Here is a 24,754-nt window from a genome sequence, read left to right on the forward strand (position 1 = left end):
TGTATATGGAATGATTTTAAGATGGTCATACCATGAATCATTTAGCTATTTGATTTAGAATTCTAGTAAAAATGATTTGATGAAATGTTGAATTTGGCCTATAGCCCATATAAACACATTGGATCTGAAGTGTCTGTCCGATATCTAGGAGACATAAGAAAGCGAAGGAAATATTTGAGTCTTTTGTACCTCTTTTTTTTGTCGACACTTCCAAACTGCCATAAAAAAAATGTACCTTCAGACAGGTCCCTTGACACTTGTGGCGGTCGTGGAACAAAACGGAGAACACCATCGTGTCCATGAGAGTCTCATCTACAGACGTATTCTTGAGAAGACCGGTTTTCGGGATGTCTCATGTTCTGACAATCTCCGCTGTGTAGCTCGGTCACCTTCCACCACAGATGTGGATGGTCGACATAGGCGGATCCGGTGGATGGAGACACGGCCCATGCAAAAAAAGAGACCTCTATCTTAATGACGGATTTTGATTGGGATTTATTATGTTATTTAGATTGATGCACGGGTGCACCAATAGACTCTTGTCATTTAGGGATCCCACACAGGTGTCCATTTCTGTTTCATCTCCGTGATGAAACACAGGCACCAGGCAGAATATAACGGATCTCATTTCTTCAATTCTTTTCTTCAAAATCTCTGAGAAGGTTTCAATTAGAACCGAACATTAAGGTTTTAGGGCCTGTATTCCGGTCAATTAGAACCCAACATCAAAGTTTTCGGGCCTGTATTCCAGTCAATTAGATCCCAACATTAAGGTTTTAGTGCCTGTATTCCAGTCTGGTGAGGATGAGACCTGAATCTGTTCTCTCATGTTCTGCTTAATGAATTTTAACCATTTAATTTCCATTATGGGTTGCTCAACCATAGAAATGTCCTCTCGCATCACTGACCACCAAATGCCTCGTGAACTTATGGCCATTGGCGATGAACAGAATAAATGTGTGTGTGTGTTTGCGTGCCAACATCCGATTGCTCTGTCTTTCTAAGGTAACCTTCAGCTAAAGTACAACTCAGTGCTCCGACCAGGCGAAAGAGACAGACACACACAGAGATCAGGAAAGAGAGTTTAGTGAGTTGGAAAAGTACACATGAAGGGACATGGGTTAGTTAGGTCAGCAGAGCAGGAGTGAGACCTTCCATAGAGAATGTATGTTTCTCCAGTGTCGTGTCCATGTGGGTCAGGTGGTGCCAGGACACTGTGCAATGCGAGGGGATATCCCCACGCCGCTATTATTCATACAGTGTAGCCGGGAAAAACACACTCTCTGGAAAAAACACACTCTCTATATCTCCCTTTGCACACACAGCCGGCGCCCAGACTCCACTGCTATTTAAAAACAGCAGGCATCCACTTAGACGGCTCAGACACAGCAGATGGACCCCGAGGGCGAGAGTAGGCAGAGACGGAGGGAGAGGAAAAGGGCAAAGGCATTTAGAGCAAGGGGACTCAGAGAGGACTTTGCTTACTGAAACACATCAGCACCACACTCTCAAGCTTTGTCTCGCTCCCTCTACCTCTCCTACTTTCTCTCTTTGCTTCTCTCTATCTGTGCTGCTTTCTCTACTCTTTCTCTATTGTGTCTCCTTTCTTTCGTTCTCTCTCTTACCCTCTCTCTCGGCTCTCTGTTCTTTACATTGACATTTTAGTCATTTAGCATACGCTCTTATCCACAACAGTAAGTGCATATATTTGAATGCTTTTTCGTATCCCCCTCTCTCTCTTTGCCTCTTTCCCTCGCTCTGTCTGGGGTTTTGGGACATCCCTGTCCTACACAGGAAAATGGTCTCCATGTTTATCCTCTAGAACAGTGCTATTCACATTTTTTCAGCCAGAATTTTTTCTGCCACAATTTCTGGGGACCCACATTTTTCCCCCCCAAAGAATTTCTTGCAATCCCACCACAAATCTAATGACACAACCTCAAAGTCGGTAAATATAGATTTGTACATCCACAAATAACCTTGAATTCATTGGATTTTCATCTCTACATTTACTCAATAACATTGTATATTTCTAATTATCTTTGTCTAAAACGTTGAATATTGTCCCATAAATGAATATGTACTCTTCATTTTTGTATATACAGTATATATATATTTATATATATCTACTGTATATAAAATACATTTTGGCGACCCACTGCAGTTCCCCTGTCACGACCCTAGAAGTAGACAACAGAAGGAGACAACAGGGAACCTCAAAACTCATGACTTTATCATACACAATGAGAGGACAACAAAGAGATGGATGAGTGGAGCAAACAAGAAAAGAAAGGAGGGCAGAGAATACAAAGGAGAAGAAGTGATAGACGACGGTAAGAAGAGGGGTGAGGAGCGTTCCCCTGCAGCTGAAATGTTCAACAGTTTCCCTATAATCTTGAATGGGTAATCTTTTCTATTCCCAGGTGCACATACACACACACTTTCCTTCTGGTCCTGCCTCGCCTCCAAGCCCAGTGTCGGCTAAACTTAGACTCATGCCTAAATAAGGCGGTAACCAGGGGGAAAGCTAGTTGCCCGGAGATATGTTTCCAGGTCGCTTCTCTCCAAAAATACCCCTCCATCTCTAGAACGTTGTAACTATCTACAGCCTGCTAGGATATTACTAATATCTACACCCTAATGCTGCTGGGATCCAGCTAGGGTCTGCTCTAATCACACTCCAAAGACGCTACATACATGTGCATGTATTAAAGCCAGTAAAGTAAAAAGGCCATCCTGTTACAACAAGGCCGACTTCAAAAGGAAAGCAATTGGTACACTAGACAGCTGACCCGTAAACGCAAGCGATGACAGATTAATCAAACGAATGCATTGAAATAGAAGGCATAAATCAGGTATGATGTTGGTTACATTCAACAAGGACGCATCGCAAACAAAGCAAACCGACCAAACAATGGCAAAATGAGGAAGTACAGATGATGTTCTAGCGCGTGTGTTCACCAGGAACCATCAGCACCACTGAATGGACAGCGTTAGTCTGACAGGTACGTGGTGGTAGTCACTCCGAGGTGCTGAAAGGACAGCGCATTGCCATATTTGTGGGCAGTGGGACATTTGGGGGCACAGTTTGTTGCAGTCAACAACCCTCACACAGCATATTACTTACTCTCTGAATAGACTAAAAGAGAGTCTGCACAGTATCAACCCTCACATACTGTAACACACTGCTAACTCTCGAATGGTGCAATTTTCCTCTTTATATTTTTGTATCCTGTAGTAAGATCATATGGCTTTTGGTTCAATCACACACAGCTTTTCTCCAGAACCTTCTTAACCTCCCCTAACCACTCTCCCCCTCCTCCATCTTCTCCTCCTCCTCTCCTCTCCTTCCCTCCCCCTGGCCTCTCCTGCCACCCCACAGCCCAGGCAGCCTGTCACTCACATGCAGACCAGAGACCGATGTTTACTCCCCAGTTATAATGCTTTTGAAAATTAGTCATGCTGCCATGTGGCCTGCCTGTTGCCGCCAGCAACCAATTAAAGTCCCTGGCTGCTCAAACCAGAGTTATCTGATTAAAACCATCACTGCTAATTAAACTGTGTTTTTCTCTCCTTTCTCACACACAACCCTCCTGCACTTCCCTCGCACCTTTCTCCTTTCTGCTTTCCTCTTTCAGTTGCCTCTCTCTTTTTCTACTAACTGAGCCACACAGGACCACATCTCCTCCAGCCTGTATTTACCTGTCCCTTCATGGCTCTTCCCTTCATGGCTCTTCCCTTCATGGCTCTTCCCTTCTCTCCTCCTCCTTCTCTTCTCCCCCTTCTCTCCTCCTCCTTCTCTCCTCCTCCTTCTCCCCTCCTCCTTCTCTCCCCCTCCTTCTCTCCTCCTCCTCTCTCCTCCTCCTTCTCTCCTCCTCCTACTCTCCTCCTCCTTCTCTCCTCCTCCTTCTCCCCTCCTCCTTCTCCCCTCCTCCTTCTCTCCCCCTCCTTCTCTCCTCCTCCTACTCTCCTCCTCCTTCTCTCCTCCTCCTACTCTCCTCCTTCTTCTCTCCTCCTCCTTCTCTCCTCCTCCTTCTCTCCTCCTCCTACTTCCTCCTTCTCTCCCTCTCCTTCTCGCCCCCTCCTTCTCCCCCTACTCTCCTCCTCCTTCTCTCCTCCTCCTTCTCCCCTCCCCCTTCTCTCCCCCTCCTTCTCCCCTCCTCCTTCTCTCCCCCTCTTTCTCTCCTCCTCCTTCTCTCCTCCTCCTTCTCTCCTCCTCCTTCTCCCCTCCTCCTTCTCCCCTCCTCCTCTCTCTCCTCATCCTTCTCTCCTCCTCCTCCTCTCCTCCTCCTACTCTCCTCCTCCTCCTTCTCTCCTCCTCCTACTCTCCTCCTCCTTCTCTCCTCCTCCTACTCTCCCTCTCCTTCTCGCCCCTCCTTCTCCCCCTTCTCTCCTCCTCCTTCTCTCCTCCTCCTACTCTCCTCCTCCTTCTCTCCTCCTCCTTCTTGCCCCCTCCTTCTCTCCCCCTCCTTCTCTTCTCCTCCTTCTCTCCCCCTCCTCTCCCCCTCCTTCTCTACTCCTCCTTCTCTCCCCCTCCTTCTCTCCTTCTCCTCCTTCTCTCCCCCTCCTTCTCTCCCCCTCCTTCTCTCTTTCCCCCCCCCTCCCTCCTTCTCTCCTCCCCCCTTCTTTCCCCCTCCTTCTCTCCCCCTCCTCTCTCCCCCTCCTCTCTCTCCTCCTTCTCTCCCCTTCTTCTCTCCTCCTTCCTCCTCTCTCCCCCTCCATCTCTCCCCCTCCTTCCCCCTCTCCCCCTCCCTCCTCCTCCTTCTCTCCCCTTCCTTCTCTCCCCCTCCTTCTCTCCTCCTCCTCCTCTCCCCCTCCTTCTCTCCCCCTCCTTCTCTCCTCCTCATTCTCTCATGGTGTGTTGTGTGTCCTCTTAGTGTCCTCCAGTCTCACCTCCGGGATCATGTCATGACTGATGTGGCCACTAGTTGGCAGTAGTAGATGTTCAATCTCACACAAAATCAAAGAGCACCCTATATATATTTGATGAGTGCTGTATGATTTAATAGAACAAGCCTTACCAGCAATAAAAATGTCTTTGTGTCTGAGGCCATGGGTCCATCACTCTCTCCCTCTCTCCCCAGGTCTCACTGTGATGGGAGGTGGCAGGAAGGCAGAGGTAGAGTGATGCGCTATGGTCCCAGCCACTCAGCAGTTACACATGCAGTAATGTACTTCATAAATATCGACTGGAGACAGAATGGTGGATATAAATTCGCCAACCATGTCTAGCAGAGGATGCAGAGTGCAACTGAGGTTATGGGGGCTCATCATGGTGTCTCTGACTTACTCTTTACAGAGTTCAAGACAGGGCACTTTGGCGACAAAATAAGAGAACTACGTCTGCACAAATAGAATGGACAGAACCAAATAAAATACTGTACCATAGAATAAGAGTGTGCCTGATAAAGTGTGTGCATGTGTGTTTATGAAACTAGAGATGTGGGGTATTGATCTCTGAGCAGAGTGAAATGCCCTGTGAAGTTCAGTGAGTCAGGTTGGTTGGAGATGCAGTGGGCCAACGGCGTCTAGTCTTCATGACTGAGATTCATCATTCAGATCTGACTCGATATGACTCCTCTCATCTCTGCCTCACACGGTCTGCTCATCTCTAGGCTCAAGGCCATAAAGTGTGTGTGTGTGTGTGTGTGTGTAACCCATCCGTTTGCTAGCACTAAATAACTAGATAACGAGGAACTGAATTGACTAATCAAATTCTGATATATTGTATATATAGTTTTGAATAGGTTCAGGTTTTAAAATGGCAGACTTACTGTAAGCTAATGCACAAAATAACTGATTAAAATATTTGGAGAAGGATATATAAAAATATGTAAACAACCCCCCCACCCACTCTGTTAATGGAAGTTGATGTAGATGTCACTATATTTAATGTATGGATCATACCTACATGCATATGGGGAGTAGTGGGGTATCTCAAACAGTCTGTTTATCCACATAACCCAACCATAAAGGCTATGTTGATGGAACCAGACCAACTTCATACAGAGACATATACAGGCCCACATACAAATGTTATCTAGAATGTTAAACACTGAAAGTTAGGTTATGATTTAAGACTTCCTCTCCAGAACAGATGAACATAGACAGATCCAAGTTGATGAAGGCTAATGTTATACCAGCTGCCTCTCCTCATTTTGCTACTTCCAGACCAGCGTGTGCACATTTTCATTTTGTGGGCACGCACGCACGTGTGTGTGTGTGTGTGTGTGTGTCAGCATGAGTTAGGCAGAGCGTCTCATCTCTGCCATCTTAACCCGAACATGAAGGGTTCTGACTTCAGAGCGCTTTCTAATGACCTCTTCATCAACTGACTAACATTTAGCCTGAGCGCCAGACAATTCAGACGAGACACAAAACCGCCCATAGCTACGCATTCCTGAAACGTCTTGCCTTTCGTCCGACGGTAACAAAGACTCCAACCGCTCGGAGAAGCTGCTTAATTCTGTGAGTCAACATTATCCGGAAACAAAGCGCACTGAACAATCTGTGAGGTTCATTTCAGAAAAACAAAGAGCTCGAGGATATGGTTTGTCATATGGTCAGTCAGCTCTTATAACGAGGGTACAACGCAGGGTCCGATAATCTTCATTCATAATGTTGTGTAAAAAACCCTGGTGAGAAAAGTATCAACAGGAGTATGTATTATGTAAAACAGAATAATATCCGCCATTTAGCAGACGCTTTTAGCCAAACTCGTAATCATGCATGCAGATGTTTTCGTATTGGTGGGAATCAAACCCACGCTCCTGAGCCACACAGGACCACATTCTAGAACCTCATCCCGTTGTTGTTTCCTTTTATTGACTTCTTTGACATGACATCAGCATTGTTACCTCCTGTAATTCTGACCGCTACCCAGAATACATCAGTCCAGGACGACAAACCAAAACAGGTCACATAACTGGCCAGCGGAAGAAAAACACATGTCCCCTTCACACTGATAAAAATAAATACATGAGATGAGAACAAAACTCTTCACTTGAAATGTGTACAGTATGCCTTCCCTTGGCTAGCATTTATAGCAGTGACAGAGTGCATATATGACAGTCACAATAAATAAGTTGAACACAGACTTAGGTTAAAGATTTCTGAAAAAATACTGAGCAGTGTTTATACCGCCTGGAAGATTGCTAGTGCAGAGCCAAATGCTGTTCAGTTTGACCGGTTTGCTTATGGAGTTTGTGTACAGCTGCTGGTTACCTGGAAAACCTTGTGAGAATGAACACTTCTTACACCGGCGTACTGTACCTTTAAGAGAAGCAAAGGTGAGTGACAACAGTTTGATGGTCATTTTGTATTTACTCAACAGCTAGCTTCCCGTTGGTCCCACCCTCTTTGAACACATAAGAACAACCATTTTGAACGTAAAATTACACACATAACCCGGTAGGCTAAAAACGCTCATGTTAACGCATTGAAAGACCATCAGGTGACTGACCACCTGGGGCCAGAAGCAGTCCCGAATACTGTACAGTAGTACTCAGTCAACACACTGTAGCGTGAGGGGAGACAGTCAAGGCTTCCCCTTTCACAGCAAAACAACAAGCCTGCTGGCATTCCTGTCTAAAGAAATGCGTCTCTCCCTCTTCGTCTGAAGGCAAGAGTTATGTCTGTGTGTGTGTGCTTCACTGGACGAGGACACACGGAGGAGCTGTCCTTCTCTGTAGCAGAGACTGGAGGCTCTGTCCTCGTCTTCTGGCCAGGGTCGGGCTCGTCGTGTGTGTCTGTGCTTCACTGGACGAGGACACACGGAGGAGCTGTCCTTCTCTGTAGCAGAGACTGGAGGCTCTGTCCTCGTCTTCTGGCCAGGGTCGGGCTCGTCGTGTGCGTCTGTGCTTCACTGGACGAGGACACACGGAGGAGCTGTCCTTCTCTGTAGCAGAGACTGGAGGCTCTGTCCTCGTCTTCTGGCCAGGGTCGGGCTCGTCGTGTGTGTGTGTGGATCTTTGGGCTCAGCAAATTATTCTGGAACTCTGCAGAAAAGATTGGTTCCCCTTTTCAAACTAAATGCAGAAATAAAATTAAAAACAACAGACCCATTTTCTAGGGTTGGTGGGGTTGCTCTGTTCCATACAAGATGTTAAGAGGGGAGGTTGAGGGGCATTGGTTGGTGGGGTTGCTCTGTTCCATACAAGATGTTAAGAGGGGAGGTTGAGGGGCATTGGTTGATGTGGTGGCAGCCGGTGTGCTGTGTGCGTACAGTATGTGAGTGTGTCAAAATAACACAGTTCTGTTTCAAGGTGTTGGTAAGTAGCTGTTTTACTCGCGGCGGTTGTTCCTCATGGGGGTGTTGGGGGGCGTCAGGGTCAGGTTTCGGGTCAAAGGTCATAGGTCATAGGTCAGTTCTGCTCCAGGTCGTCTGCGGTGGGTGTGTTGTAGCTCTGGAAGAGGGGCTGCATGAACAGCCCCAAAGTCCCAGTAATGCACACAAACACAAATATCCACAGGAAGAGCCGGTCAATCACCATGGCAACATACTTCCAGTCCTCGATGACCTGTGGCAGGATACAAAAACAGCGATACACGATTAATAATATTTTGACAATAGAAGCACAATACTGTCGGCTCCAAACTATTAAAAGGGCTCTGAGTGAAAAGACATACAAACTGTAAGAAACTGAAAATGTGAGCCTCCAGTATTTATGCTGCAGTAGTTTATGTGTCGGGGGGCTGGGGTCAGTTTGTTATATCTGGAGTACTTCTCCTGTCCTATTCGGTGTCCTGTGTGAATCTAAGTGTGCGTTCTCTAATTCTCTCCTTCTCTCTTTCTTTCTCTCTCTCGGAGGACCTGAGCCCTAGGACCTGAGCTCCAGGACTACCTGACATGATGACTCCTTGCTGTCCCCAGTCCACCTGGCCATGCTGCTGTTCCAGTTTCAACTGACCTGAGCCCTAGGACCATGCCCCAGGACTACCTGACATGATGACTCCTTGCTGTCCCCAGTCCACCTGGCCATGCTGCTGCTCTAGTTTCAACTTCCACCTGACTGTGCTGCTGCTCCAGTTTCAACTGTTCTGCCTTATTATTATTCGACCATGCTGGTCATTTATGAACATTTGAACATCTTGGCCATGTTCTGTTATAATCTCCACCCGGCACAGCCAGAAGAGGACTGGCCACCCCACATAGCCTGGTTCCTCTCTAGGTTTCTTCCTAGGTTTTGGCCTTTCTAGGGAGTTTTTCCTAGCCACCGAGCTTCTACACCTGCATTGCTTGCTGTTTGGGGTTTTAGGCTGGGTTTCTGTACAGCACTTTGAGGTATCAGCTGATGTACGAAGGGCTATATAAATAAATTTGATTTGATTTGATTTGATGTATCTGTTGTGTATGCGGTTTCTGCTCATATCATCTCAAGGCTGTCCTTCCACCACACACACACACACACACACACTCACCCCCTCATCGTTGTCCTCACTCTTCATCTTCTCGGCGACATAGCGCACCCCGTCCACAGCCTCCTCAACGTCTGCGTGACACTTCACTGTCATCCTCTTTCTGAACTCTGTGTTCTCCGACAGGTCGCTGATCTTCCAGCCGTACCGCTTGGCCGACTCCTCATTCACATAGAAGGAGTCGGCCCTGCCTATCCCAGACCCCTCTGCCACCCCCATTCCCCCCGCGGCCGGGGCCACTGCCACTGCCCCGTCTCTCAGCTTCAGGTCGGAGTAGGAGGGCCGCTGGTGCTTCTGGCGGAACCTCTCTCGGATGTTGGAGCTGGCCGGCCGACGCATGAACAGGAAGGAGGGGAGGCGGTGCAGGAAGAGACGTTTGACCCAGGGGGGCATGGTGTGTGTGGAGGGCGTGCGATGGTGCACGTTGAGCACACAGACACTGGTGACGATGGAGAAGGTGACCAGCACCATGGCAAACATCAGATACTTCCCTATGAGAGGGACAGCTAGAGACGTAGGTGGGACGATCTTGGAGATCAGCAGCAGGAACACAGTGAGGGCCAGGAGGACTGATATACAGAGAGTCATCTTCTCTCCACAGTCAGAGGGCAGGTAGAAAACCAGGATGGCCAGAGAGGTGATGAGGACACAGGGAATGATGAGGTTGATGGTGTAGAACAGTGGCTTGCGCTTGATGATGAAGTCATAGGTGATGTCCAGGTAGGTGATGTCAGAGGGGTCTTCGTTCTTCCGTCCTGGCAGAGACACGATGTCCCACTCGCCGCTGGGCTTGAAGTCGTCGCGGCTGGCGAAGTCGCTGAGCAGGATCAGGTCGATCTCCGTGTGGTCGTAGGTCCAGGATCGGAACTTGAGTGTGCAGTTCTGCTGGTCGAAGGGGAAGTCGCGGACTTCGATCTTGCAGGCCGACTTGTAGATGGCGGGGGGCAGCCAGTTCACCTCTCCATTGTTGGAGACCACAGTGTTGGAGTAGAATGAGACCTCATAGTTCCCATCCGCACTGAGGTGAAGACAAGACAGAAAGGAGTCAGAACCAGCACACATACACAGATAGGATAAATATTAGAAGGAGACCTCATAGTTCCTATCGGCATTGAGAGACAGGACACCATGGGTGGAGAGAGAGAGGAGGAGTCAGAGATACCACACAGATAAATACATAGAAGATAAATACATAGAAGATAAATACATAGAAGAAGAAGAGAAACACATAGAAGAGAAACGCATAGAAGGAGATAAACACATAGAAGAAGGAGATAAACACATAGAAGAAGGAGATAAACACATAGAAGAAGGAGATAAACACATAGAAGAAGGAGATAAACACATAGAAGAAGGAGATAAACACATAGAAGAAGGAGATAAACACATAGAAGAAGGAGATAAACACATAGAAGAAGGAGATAAACACATAGGAGATAAATACATAGAAGGAGATAAATACATAGAAGAAGAAGAGAAACACATAGAAGGAGATAAACACATAGAAGGAGATAAACACATAGAAGGAGATAAACACATAGAAGGAGATAAACACATAGAAGAAGGAGATAAACACATAGGAGATAAATACATAGAAGGAGATAAATACATAGAAGAAGAAGAGAAACACATAGAAGGAGATAAACACATAGAAGGAGATAAACACATAGAAGGAGATAAATACATAGGAGATAAATACATAGAAGAAGAAGAGAAACACATAGAAGAAGGAGATAAATACATACAAATAAACACACAGGGAAGAGAAATTGGTGAGAGGTGGCTGTTAGCATTAGGTGAAGAGAAGACAGAGGAAGATATGGTAGCTGGTGTTGTTGACTGGGCATTTGGGTTGTTGTGCTTGGGGACCAGGGACAGGGATGGGGGAAACTACATCAGACACCCCTGTCACAGGACATGTATGAATCTGCTGAGATTTCGATTTTAGATTCTCACCAGGCCGCAGGTGTTATACATTATACATAAACGTGTTATCAATTATAGAGCAGGGAAGGAGGAATCCAGCCATCACATTGCTCTGCTCCTAAGCACAAACACACACACAGACACGCTGCTCTACGTAATAAATATACTCCTGTTCGAAATATGCAGCTGGTTAAAAGTCTCTTTACAGCTCTATACCCAAACTACTACTTCCACACTCAAACAACTATAGCTCAACACCCAAACAACTATAGCTCAACACCCAAACAACTATAGCTGAATACCCAAACAACTATAGCTCAACACCCAAACAACTATAGCTCAACACCCAAACAACTATAGCTCAACACCCAAACAACTATAGCTCAACACCCAAACAACTATAGCTCAACACCCAAACAACTATAGCTGAATACCCAAACAACTATAGCTGAATACCCAAACAACTATAGCTCAACACCCAAACAACTATAGCTCAACACCCAAACAACTATAGCTCAACACCCAAACAACTATAGCTCAACACCCAAACAACTATAGCTCAACACCCAAACAACTATAGCTCTATACCCAAACAACTACCTCCATACCCAAACAACTGTAACTATCAACCCGCAGACCAGACCAGGTTTCCAACACATTGAGATGTAAAGGTTTGGCTGTGACTCTGACCCAAACAACTACAGTACAGCTATACCTTGATTATATTTATCCAAATAAATATAATAACTTCATAGTCAATCAAACATTTGTCAACTAAACACATTCATGCATGAAAAAATGAAATAATTTATTTTCACTTTGTGTCATGGTTCCTCCTGGCACTTTTATTGAACTCAGTCAGGTGTGTCTTATTTCATGATTGTGTCCCTGTTAAAAGAGGTGTGTTTCTGTGGTCCTTTGCAGAAGCTTGAATTGTTTACCGTGTACGATCAGTGCGTGCGTGCGTGCGTGCGTGCGTGCGTGCGTGCGTTTTTGAGACTTAGTGTTGGTTGTTTTTCCCCAGTGTACTGTGATTCTGCAGCTACTGTTTCGCAGTAACGTATTTATGTTTATCCTTAACCACTGATTCCTCATCTGGTCTCTTCTCTGCACCTGGTTCCAACCTCACCATGTCACACTTTGACAAGTCAGCCCAATATAATCAAATAGAAATTCTATTGCACTTCCATATTTCACATGATTCTTCACAACTAAAATAATTTGCCTTATTTCCACTATAAAAGTCCAGAAAGACTAGATCGGGACAGAACTCCCATGGTGGTGGTGTTGAGTACCAGGAGTGTGAAACAGGTGAGGGCGAGAGCCTTTCTGTCATACACACAGCCACCTGACCTGGCCTCTGATTAAACACATCACACAGCCACCTGACCTGGCCTCTGATTACACACATCACACAGCCACCTGACCTGGCCTCTGATTAAACACATCACACAGCCACCTGACCTGGCCTCTGATTACACACAGCCACCTGACCTGGCCTCTGATTAAACACATCACACAGCCACCTGACCTGGCCTCTGATTAAACACATCACACAGCCACCTGACCTGGCCTCTGATTAAACACATCACACAGCCACCTGACCTGGCCTCTGATTACACACATCACACAGCCACCTGACCTGGCCTCTGATTAAACACATCACACAGCCACCTGACCTGGCCTCTGATTAAACACATCACACAGCCACCTGACCTGGCCTCTGATTACACACATCACACAGCCACCTGACCTGGCCTCTGATTGACACACATCACACAGCCACCTGACCTGGCCTCTGATTACACACATCACACAGCCACCTGACCTGGCCTCTGATTACACACATCACACAGCCACCTGACCTGGCTTGGCCTCTGATTACACACATCACACAGCCACCTGACCTGGCCTGGCCTCTGATTACACACATCACACAGCCACCTGACCTGGCTTGGCCTCTGATTAAACACATCACAGGAGTTTCATAATCCAAATCTCCTCTCTGCAGATTTAACAGTGCTCATCTATCCCCTCTCTCTCTAAGCCCTCACCGCTGTCTCCTGATCCCTCCCTCCAAATTATTACAGTAATCACATCTTGACTTTAGCCCTCCCTCCTGTCCTGAAGACCTTAGGTTAGCTGAGGCTCAGATTAGAACCAGAATCACTATTAGTTGCCAAGTACATTGACACATACCAAGAATAAGATTTAGCGATTTCTGCAAGATGGGCCAGCTACAAAATCAAAATTGGCTGTATTGTAAAAATGAATGAAAACTAATAGAAGCTGTTTAGTCTTCATTTATGGTTAGGGTTATGCATTATGGTTAGCAGTGTGGTTACGTTTAGGGTTATGCATTATGGTTAGCAGTGTGGTTACGTTTAGGGTTATGCATTATGGTTAGGGTTATGCATTATGGTTAGCAGTGTGGTTAAGTTTAGGGTTATGCATTATGGTTAGGGTTATGCATTATGGTTAGCAGTGTGGTTACGTTTAGGGTTATGCATTATGGTTAGCAGTGTGGTTACGTTTAGGGTTATGCATTATGGTTAGGGTTATGCATTATGGTTAGCAGTGTGGTTACGTTTAGGGTTATGCAGCAGTGTGGTTAAGTTTAGGGTTATGCATTATGGTTAGCAGTGTGGTTACGTTTAGGGTTATTATGGTTAGCAGTGTGGTTACGTTTAGGGTTATGCATTATGGTTAGCAGTGTGGTTAAGTTTAGGGTTATGCATTATGGTTAGGGTTATGCATTATGGTTAGCAGTGTGGTTACGTTTAGGGTTATGCATTATGGTTAGCAGTGTGGTTAAGTTTAGGGTTATGCATTATGGTTAGCAGTGTGGTTACGTTTAGGGTTATGCCTTATGGTTAGCAGTGTGGTTACGTTTAGGGTTATGCATTATGGTTAGCAGTGTGGTTAAGTTTAGGGTTATGCCTTATGGTTAGCAGTGTGGTTACGTTTAGGGTTAAGCTTAGGGATCAATGACTTTATGACTTTGTGGCTTTGCCAGCTAGGGACCACTCTGCAGAGCTGCCAACAGGGCAAAATTCATGTCAATAAATGGCAACCTGTGAATTAGTGCTGCCAGCAATAGACAAATGTACAGACAGAATACAGACAGAGAAATTTACACAGTCAACATACAGTATTTCAGTGGTGTAAAGTACTTAAGTAAAAATACTTGAATGTACTACTTAAGTAGTTTTTTGGGGTATCTACTTTACTATATATATTTTTTTACTACTTTTACTTTACTACAGTCTCAAAGAAAAGTATGTACTTTTTACTGCATACATTTATAACACATAGTGCCTGATATATAAACATGGATTATATTTCAGCAATAAGGCTCGAGGGGGTGTGGTGTGTGGCCAATAGACCACAGCTAAGGGCTGGTATTTAAGCACGACGCAACACGGAGTGCCTGGATACAGCCCTTAGCCATCATATATACATACCACAAACCCCAGAGGTGCCTTATTGCTTTAAAAACTGGTTACCAACGTAATTAGAAGAGTAAAATAAATGTTTTGTCATACCCGTGGTATACACACAAATACATACCACGGCTTTCAGTCAATCAGCATTCAAGGCTTGAACCATCCAGTTTATATTTACACATAACACACACACACAAACACACACACAGCTCACTCACTTGTTGTAGAGGACGATGTCAGGCAGCCAGATGTGTTGAGACGGGAGGCGGACCTTCTTAATGCCCTCATACTCCTCTGGGTCCCACATCAACCTGTAGTCATTCCATACCTGAGTCAGCCAGCAGTTGGTGGTCATGATCTGTTCTCTCTCATTCTGCAACAGGCAGACAGACAGAGAGAAGCATGAGAGCGAATGTGTGCATGTGTGCGTGTGTGTGTGTGTGTGTGTGTGTGTGTGTGTACTCACCACACTAATGAGCTGGGCCAGGGACACCTGTATATGGATGGTGACCTGTTGGCTCTTGTTGACAGCAGGTCTAATCAGTTTGTTGTAGCGCTCTGGAGACAGCAGGTAGGTCACCAGTCGCTCCTCTATCTCCGCACCCAAGGCAGCTACACACACACACACACAGGCACAAACACACAGACAGAGGGAGAGGGATACAGTTATGTAACTGGCAGAAAAGGCGTACATACACAAAAAACATCCCCAAAAGGAGTTTTAAACTAACTTTCAAGACAACATGCCATGTTGACCCACAGCCGCATTTGATCCTCAGCGATTCAAGTGCACTAATCTTTGACCACTGTGTGAACTTTCAAAGTGGACTCCAAGCCAAATACGTAAACAGGAGCAACCAAAAACACCCTGATTGTACATATTCAGACTGGCCTAATGTCATCATCGCAGTACAGTGGGAATGTGTGCAATATACTCTATGACCCTTCCAGTGTTACAGTTTTCAGGTGAAAGAGAGGCGGACCAAAATGCAGCGTGGTTATCTTTATACATCTTTAATAAAAGATGAAAAATACGAACAATATACAAAACAAGAACCATGAAAACCCGAAACAGCCCTATCTGGTGCAACAAACACAGAGACAGGAACAATCACCCATGAAACACTCAAGGAATATGGCTGCCTAAATATGGTTCCCAATCAGAGACAACGATAAACACCTGCCTCTGAGAACCACTCTAGGCAACCATAGACTTACCTAGACTACTCTACTAAACAACCCCATTAATCTACAAAACCCCGGCCGCGCACCTAAACCCATAAGGGAGGGTCTGGGTGGGCGTCTGTCCACGGTGGCGGCTCTGGCGCGGGACGTGGACCCCACTCCAACATAGTCCGCTTACTCCGCGTCCTTAGATTGGCGACCCTCGCCGCCGACCTTGGCCTAGTAACCCTAACAAAGGGCCCCACTGGACTGAGGGGCAGCTCCGGACTGAGGGACAGCTCGGGACTGAGGGGTAGCTCGGGACTGAGGGGTAGCTCGGGACTGAGAGGAAGCTCAGGCAGGTTGATGGCTCTGGCAGATCCTGGCTGACTGGTGGTTCTGGCAGATCCTGGCTGACTGTCGGCTCTGGCAGATCCTGGCTGACTGGCGGCTCTGGCAGATCCTGGCTGACTGGCGGATCCTGGCTGAATGGCGGATCCTGGCTGAATGGCGGATCCTGGCTGACTGGCGGCTCTGGAAGATCCTGGCAGACTGGCGGCTCTGGAAGATCCTGGCAGACTGGCGGCTCTGGAAGATCCTGGCAGACTGGCGGATCCTGGCAGACTGGCGGATCCTGGCAGACTGGCGGATCCTGGCAGACTGGCGGATCCATGACTGGCTGCTCCATGCTGACTCGCGGCTCTGGCGGCTCCTTGCAGACTGGCGACTCTGGCGGCTCCTTGCAGACTGGCGGCTCTGGCGGCTCCTTGCAGACTGGCGGCTCTGGCGGCTCCTTGCAGACTGGCGGCTCTGGCGGCTCCTTGCAGACTGGCGGCTCTGGCGGCTCCTTGCAGAGACCGGCGGCTCTGGCGGATCCTGGCAGACCGGCGGCTCTGGCGGATCCTGGCAGACCGGCGGCTGGCGGATCCTGGCGGATCCTGGCAGACTGGCGGATCCTGGCAGACTGGCGGATCCTGGCAGACTGGCGGCTCCATGCTGACTGGCTGCTCCATGCAGACTGGCGGCTCCATGCAGACTGGCGGCTCTGGCTGCTCCATGCAGACTGGCGGCTCCTTGCAGACTGGCGGCTCCTTGCAGACTGGCGGCTCTGGCGGCTCCTTGCAGACTGGCGGCTCTGGCGGCTCCTTGCAGACTGGCGGCTCTGGCGGCTCCTTGCAGACTGCCGGCTCTGGCGGCTCCTTGCAGACTGGCGGCTCTGGCGGCTCCTTGCAGACTGGCGGCTCTGGCGGCTCCTTGTAGACTGGCGGGAGACTCTGGCAGCTCATGACAGACGGGAGAATCTGGCGGCTCATGACATATGGGAGAATTTGGCAGCGCTGGCGAGGAGGAAGGCTCTGGCAGCGCTGGACAGGCGAGGCGCACTTTAGGCCTGATGCGTGGTGCTGGCACTAGTGGTACTGGGCCGAGGACACGCACAGGAAGCCTGGTGTGGTTAGCTGCCACCGGAGGGCTGGTGCGTGGAGGTGGTACTGGATAGACCGGACCGTGCAGGCGCACTGGAGCTCTTGAGCACCGAGCCTGCCCAACCTTACCTGGTTGAATGCTCCCGGTCGCCCTGCCAGTGCTGCGAGGTGGAATAGCCCGCACTGGGCTATGCAGGCGAACCGGGGACACCGTGCGCAAGGCTGGTGCCATGTAAGCCGGCCCAAGGAGACGCACTGGAGACCAGATGCGTAGAGCTGGCTTCATGACACTTGGCTCGATGCCCACTCTAGTCCGGCCGTTACGAGGAGCTGGTATGTACCACACCGGGCTATGCACCCGCACTGGAGACACCGTGCGCTCCACAGCATAACACGGTGCCTGCCCGGTCTCTCTAGCCCCCCGGTAAGCACAGGAAGTTGGCGCAGGTCTCCTACCTGGCTTCGCCATACTCCCTGTGTGCCCCCCCAATACATTTTTGGGGCTGACTCTCGGGCTTCCTTGCCAACAGTGTTCCCTCATATCGCCAGCTCCTCTCTCCGGCTGCCTCTGCTCTCCTAAGTGCCTCCACCTGTTCCAATGGGAGGCGATCTCTTCCAGCCAGGATCTCCTCCCAAGTGTAGCAATCCTTACCGTCCAACACATCATCCCATGTCCATTCCTCCTTGCGCTGCTCCTGCTGCCGCTGCCTGTCACCACGCCGCTTGGTCCTGTTGTGGTGGGTGATTCTGTTACAGTTTTCTTCAGTCGAAAGAGAGGAGGACCAAAATGCAGCGTGGTTATCTTTATACATCTTTAATAAAAGATGAAAAATATGAACAATATACAAAACAAGAAACGTGAAAACCCGACACAGCCCTATCTGGTGCAACAAACACAGAGACAGGAACAATCACCCACGAAACACTCAAAGAATATGGCTGCCTAAATATGGTTCCCAATCAGAGACAACGATAAACACCTGCCTCTGATTGAGAACCACTCTAGGCAACCATAGACTTACCTAGACTACGCTACTAAACACAACCCCATTAATCTACAAAACCCCTAGACAAGAGAAAAACACATAATCACCCATGTCGCACCCTGGCCTGACCAAAATAATAAAGAAAACACAAAATACTAAGACCAGGGCGTGACATCCGGTACATATTCAGATAGAACTAATCACCTCTCTATTTATACTAAAGTCTCATAACCGTTTCAGTACATATTCATATAGAACTAATCACCTCTCTATTTATACTAAAGTCTCATAACCGTTTCAGTATATATTCATATAGAACTAATCACCTCTCTATTTATACTAAAGTCTCATACCCGTTTCAGTATATATTCATATAGAACTAATCACCTCTCTATTTATACTAAAGTCTCATAACCGTTTCAGTATATATTCATATAGAACTAAAATGAACCCTTCTACTTCATATTCATACTCATCACTTATATTTATATTGAACTTTAAACACTCTTATCTAGTACACACTGTACTCTACAATTACCCTGCCATTTCATATCACCATGGCCGTATTCATCATGCCCTGGTATCATCCTCACTGTGCATATATTTACATAACTCAGCATAACAGAGCGTGTGTAAGCCATCCATTATAAAGGACTGTCATGTAGCAGAGCAAGTGAGGCACATCAGACCAACATCAGACCTTTCAGACCACAGTTGACTCAGTGCATTGCTTTTAATGGGGATTATTATGATCTAACTGCTTCTTGATTAGCATAATTGAAAGGTTGATTAGTGGACACACACACACACACACAGAGAGGGCAGTGTTTAGTGGAGCGAGGTTTAAATCTCGTGCTGAGCGAAGGTCCTTCTAATCTGGACTGCAGGGTCGTGGGATGTTCTCATCGCCTGTTGCCGCTGCAATGAGAATGCAATGTGCAAAATCTCTCCAGATAGAATGTGTGTGTATGTGTGGGTGTGTACGAACATTATATAGTCTCTGATCTGACAAACAGTTGTGATGTGATTGTGTCTTTACTGACGGTCCAATACACGCATCCACACACACATACAGTATTTACATACTTATACAATGGCATTGTTGAATATTCATTTTTGATTGGCTTGAAGGGAATTCTAATGCGTGCATTATTTCCCTATAAAGCTCAGTATAATTGCACTGTATAATTCAATGGCTATGAAGTTCATTCTTATATGTTCTATTTTGTAGCTGCTTTTGAAAGCAAAAGTCGAATTGACAACGTTATTGATTTTCATAATAGCAAGCTAGAATGATAGTTTGGTTAGCTAAAATAGTACGTCTGTTTGTTTGGTTACCAAGGCAGCTACTGTGGCTATCTCTAGCTAGTAGCTACTTCAGTGGATGTTGTCACATTTATACTGGAAAATGAATACATTTCTAGCGGCAAATATGTTATAGGCATGGTATAAAAGGGATAATCAACTCATGGCTCTATGTGTTCTCTGGAAAATAAAGCAATTAATGGAAGGCTTGTTCCCCTCTGCTAACGCGTTGCAGAACACACCTTACACGTCATACACTATGTTCCATAGAACGCATAGCCCCTCGTTGATTATCCCTTACTTATACAACGAGTGGGTCTAATCCTGGAGGCTGATTAGTTAAAACCGTGTTCCAGCCGGTGTCTATTCCACAAATTACCACCAGCTAAGACTATGAAGTTAAAATGCCTATTCAGTGATCCCTCTGACTGCGCAATCCACTGTCTCATCAACCAAGCCAAGCAATTTATAAAGTTGATCTCCACTGTAAAAATAATTTAGACTTTATATCCCATTTTGTTTAGACTGGCGTTTGGTTTTCAACAGTGGAGATTTGTATTCACCTTGCTGTCTGTCTCTCCGACATTTGCAACATTGTTTCAATATTGACATTTGATCTCCAGATGTCCCATAATGAACGTGTCGGGAGTCAGGATGAGACAGACACGCTGGCAGCTGTTCTCAACCAGTCGAAATCATGAATCATTTGCTGTCGTTCCAGCTTCTGTTTGAAGTTATTGTTGTTAGTTGTGTAGTTGGCTAGCTCCTCTGAACAGTGTCCTGGAAATCACGCATCATTAGCTCATTGTTATGGATGTATCTATAAAAAAGAAATCACGAAGAAAAAAAACGCTTAAACAAAAGCAGCTACCTTGCTGTTATTCTGGCTGCACTGGTTGAAGGGACTGTGTTAGCCGTAGTTGGATAGCTAACAAGGAAGGGATGAGAATGTTGCAGCCATCATGGCAACGGAACATTTAGAACGAACCAAATGGGTCCATAGATTTAGAGCAAAAATAATTAACGACTGCGTCTCTGGCAACCGAACCGATAGAACGAACGACCAGCCGGCTTGGGTAGCAACTCTAGATTTGTGTCAGAATTATATATTGTGGAAGGATAAAATGTATGAATAAATTAATCCAAATAATGTTTTCAATGAAAACATGTCAATCATTATTTGAATATGTTGGTAACCCGTTGTATAAAAGTGATAATGCCCTCAAAGCCGGTGTTTGGAGGATATATTGGCACGGTTTGCCGGCCCGAGATTAACAACACCGTGCCAATATATCCTCCAAAACACCGGCTTTGAGGGCATTATCACTTAAACATACTGCATGTATATACTGTATACACACACTACACATTTACTCACACACACACAGTCTAAAGCCCCACAGTCCAGGGGCTGCTGTATGACAGGGAGCTGATGTGATGATTATCTCCAGTTAACTGGATTAGTCACATGGTTCAGATCAGCTCATTGTACCACTCACACATTCCCTTCCATTAGGATGTTCTCACCCGTGTAATGCACTCCAAACGATGCCACCAGGGGTTAACTGGATGGCTTTCAGAGCCTCCACCGTAGCAGACATTATTATCCAGAGTGACTTACAGACAAACACATATCACAATCATAGGAAGCACATTTTCGCTCAAATAAAGCAGCTATCAGCAAAGTCAGTGCTACTAAGAAAAGACAAGTGTGAGTGTGAGTGCCAGAAAGGCAATGGTGTTAGTAGCCTATACAGTGCTATCAGAAAGTATTCAGACCCCTTGACGTTTTCCACATTTTGCTACGTTTACAGTCTTATTCTTAAATGGATTAAATATAGAACTATCCTCATCAATCTGCACACAATACCCCATAATGACAAATAGAAACAGGTTTTTAGAAATGTTAAATTAAATTGTTTCTACAAATGTAGTAAATTCTATTGATTGGACATAGTTTGGAAAGGCCTGTCTATATAAGGTCCTACAGTTGACAGTGAGTGTCAGAGCAAAAACCAAGCCATTAGGTCGAAGGAATTGTCCGAAGAGTTCAGAGACAGGATTGTGTTGAGGCACAGATCAGGGGAAGGGTACCAGAATATTTCTGAGGCATTGAAGGTCCACAAAAACACAGTGTCCTCCATCATTCTTAAATGGAAGATATTTGGAACCACCAAGACTCTTCCTAGAGCTGGCTGCCCGGCAAAACTGAGCTATCGGCAGAGAAGGGCCTTGTTCAGGGAGGTGACCAAGAACCCGATGGTCACTCTGACAAAGCTCTAGAGTTCCTCTGTGGAGATGGGAGAACCTTCCAGAAGGATAACCATCTCTGCAGCACTCCAACAATCAGGCCTTTATCGTAGTGGCCAGACAGAAGCCACTCCTCAGTAAAACGGACACGACGGCCCGCTTGGAGTTTGCCAAAAGTAACCTAAAGACTCCCAGACCATGAGAAACAAGATTCTCTGGTCTGATGAAACAGCGCCATACGGTAAAGCATGGTGGTGGAAACATCATGCTATGGGGATGTTTTTCAGCGGCAGGAACTGGGAGACTAGTCAGGATCGAGGGAAAGATGAAAGGAGCGATGTACAGAGAGATCCTTGATGAAAACCTGCTTCAGAGTGCTCAGGACCTCAGACTGGGGTGAAGGTTCACCTTACAACAGATCAACGACCCTAAGCACACAGCCAAGACAATGCAGGAGTGGCTTCAGGATAAATCTCTGAATGTCCTTGAGTGGCCCAGCCAGAGCCCAGACTTGAACTCGTTCTAACATCTCTGGAGAAACCTGAAAATAGCTGTGCAGCAACGCTCTCCATCCAACCTAACAGAGCTTGAGAGGATCTGCCTGGAAGAATGGGAGAAACTCCCCAAATACACGTGTGCCAAGCTTGTAGCGTCATACCCAAGAAGGCTCGAGGCTATAATCACTTTCAAAGGTGCATCAAACGAGGGACTAAGTGAGGGAAACAAACAATTTAATACATTTTAGAATAAGGCTGTAATGTAACAAAATGTGGAAAAAGTGAAAGGGTCTGAATACTTTCCTGGTAAAAATGCACGTTCAAAAGCAGTTCAAACATAGAACACGCAAAAATGAACTATAGCCATTGAATTCTGCTGTGCAAATATAATGTACATTATAGGGAAATAATGCACTCTCTAGAATGCCCTTCAAGCTAATCAGAAACAGGTCATCAACAATACCATGGTATGAGTTGCATTATCAGGTCTTTGTTTACCAAGTCTCTTTCCAGGAACATCATTCAGGATAGAAACATGTTAACCTTTTGTCCATTTAGAGAAGAAGTGAGTGGTGGTGGTTAGTAACATACATAATATAGACCTTCAAGGAGTGAAGTAAGTTGTCTGGCTGGTTAGCGATTCTCAGGAAGAATGTCACCTGAAGGTCAGGCACCTCAGATGCCCCACTGATGAACCCCCACTCACTGAGACTGGCACCACTATTACTTCCCAAAGTGGCACCCTATTCCCTATATAGTGCACTACTTTTGACCAGGGCCTATAGGAATCGATCAGGTGCCATTTGTGATGCAGCCCACCTCTCATCCAGACCACACATCAAATCCTTGACTCTTACACACATATAGGTCTGTACCTCTAAACAGGACACACAGCTCTCTAACCCAGAACAGGACACACAGCTCTCTAACCCAGAACAGGACACACAGCTCTCTAACCCAGAACAGGACACACAGCTCTCTAACCCAGAACAGGACACACAGCTCTCTAACCCAGAATAGGACACACAGCTCTCTAACCCATAACAGGACACACAGCTCTCTAACCCAGAACAGGACACACAGCTTTCTAACCAAGATCAGGACACACAGCCCAATAACCCAGAACAGGACACACAGCCCTCTAACCCAGAACAGAACACACAGCTCTCTAACACAGAACAGGACACACAGATCTCTTACCCAGAACAGGACACACAGCCCTTTAACCCAGAACAGGACACACTGCTCTCTAACACTGATCATTCTTATAATCCTATGGGCGCTCTTGACTCTACTTCAAAGATCTACTGGCTTACAAAATGATTGACAGAAGTGGGAGTATGTAAGATTTACACTGTAGGTCTTCATTTTGAGAGGCAGAGGCATGGCAGAGCAGAAACAGAGACAGACAAAGAGCATGAGGACTTTGTTTCAGACCAATGCATAATATCCCTCTCCACCTCTTCATCCTCTTCCTCCCACCCACTGCACTCTAACTGCTTCAATAATTAATCTGATCTCAAATTTTAAAAAACAGCATCATCTCACATGCAGAAAGTATGAAACAAAATCAAAGGTTATACTCTGACGCTTTTATTTCCAACCGGGAACAACAACAGTCTCTTCCACAATGCACAAACACACTTGATTAGACTTCAGACAAATGCTCAGAGCAACATATTTTGGTTTCTTATGGGAAAAGACACCATCCAACACATATTCTACTTCTTCACGGGCAGAAGTATCCAGTCAGTAAATTATTTAATGACCCACCATCTACAGTATGGTGGCCTTGCCTTGTCATGGCCAACTACTACCGCTGCGTCTGCCTCTTCCCTGCCCCTATATCTCCCAGCATTCAACTGGTTTAGCTACGTACTGCAGCAGCACCCTATGTCTTAGTTATGACCAGAGCCATATATTGACATCTCTCTATTTTTACTGAACAGAAATATAAACGCAACATGTAAAGTGTCGGTCCCATGTTCCATGAGCTGAATTAAAAGATCCCAAAAAGCTTATGTGTTTACATTCCTGTTAGTGAGACTCATTTGCCAAGAGAATCCATCCACGTGACAGGTGTGGCATATCAAGAAGCTGAATAAACAGCATGATCATTACACAGGTTCACCTTCTGCTGGGGACAATAAAAGGCCACTTTAAAATGTGCAGTTTTGTCACAGTGCCACTCATCTCCTCGGCTTTCGAGCCTCTCCAGGGGACGACGATCTTCTCAAAGTTGGACTGCCTACCATCTGGTTCGGATATGGGAAGGAGACAAATGATAAAAACATTTTTTAACACGGCTAGCGGGCACGACAAGTACCTTGTTATGCCAT

The 24,754-nt window shown here is 46.3% G+C and overlaps 1 protein-coding gene across 1 annotated transcript in view; it reads right to left on the bottom strand.

Moving 5' to 3' along the window:
* Nucleotides 1-6,313: 6,313 nt before the first annotated feature.
* The window catches only part of LOC112220947 (neuronal acetylcholine receptor subunit beta-2-like), a 29,408-nt gene continuing 10,967 nt past the window's right edge, over nt 6,314-24,754 (bottom strand). Inside the window, exons 2-5 of the mRNA XM_024382946.2 lie at nt 15,256-15,401; nt 15,008-15,162; nt 9,421-10,435; nt 6,314-8,519 (exon numbers count right to left, since the gene is read on the bottom strand). Of these exons, the coding sequence (XP_024238714.1) occupies nt 8,364-8,519; nt 9,421-10,435; nt 15,008-15,162; nt 15,256-15,401 (1,472 nt within the window). The 3' untranslated portion in view covers nt 6,314-8,363. The remainder of the gene's footprint in view (nt 8,520-9,420; nt 10,436-15,007; nt 15,163-15,255; nt 15,402-24,754) is intronic.

The sequence above is a fragment of the Oncorhynchus tshawytscha genome, linkage group LG21 (assembly GCF_018296145.1).
Source record: "Oncorhynchus tshawytscha isolate Ot180627B linkage group LG21, Otsh_v2.0, whole genome shotgun sequence".
Lineage (NCBI taxonomy): Eukaryota > Metazoa > Chordata > Actinopteri > Salmoniformes > Salmonidae > Oncorhynchus > Oncorhynchus tshawytscha.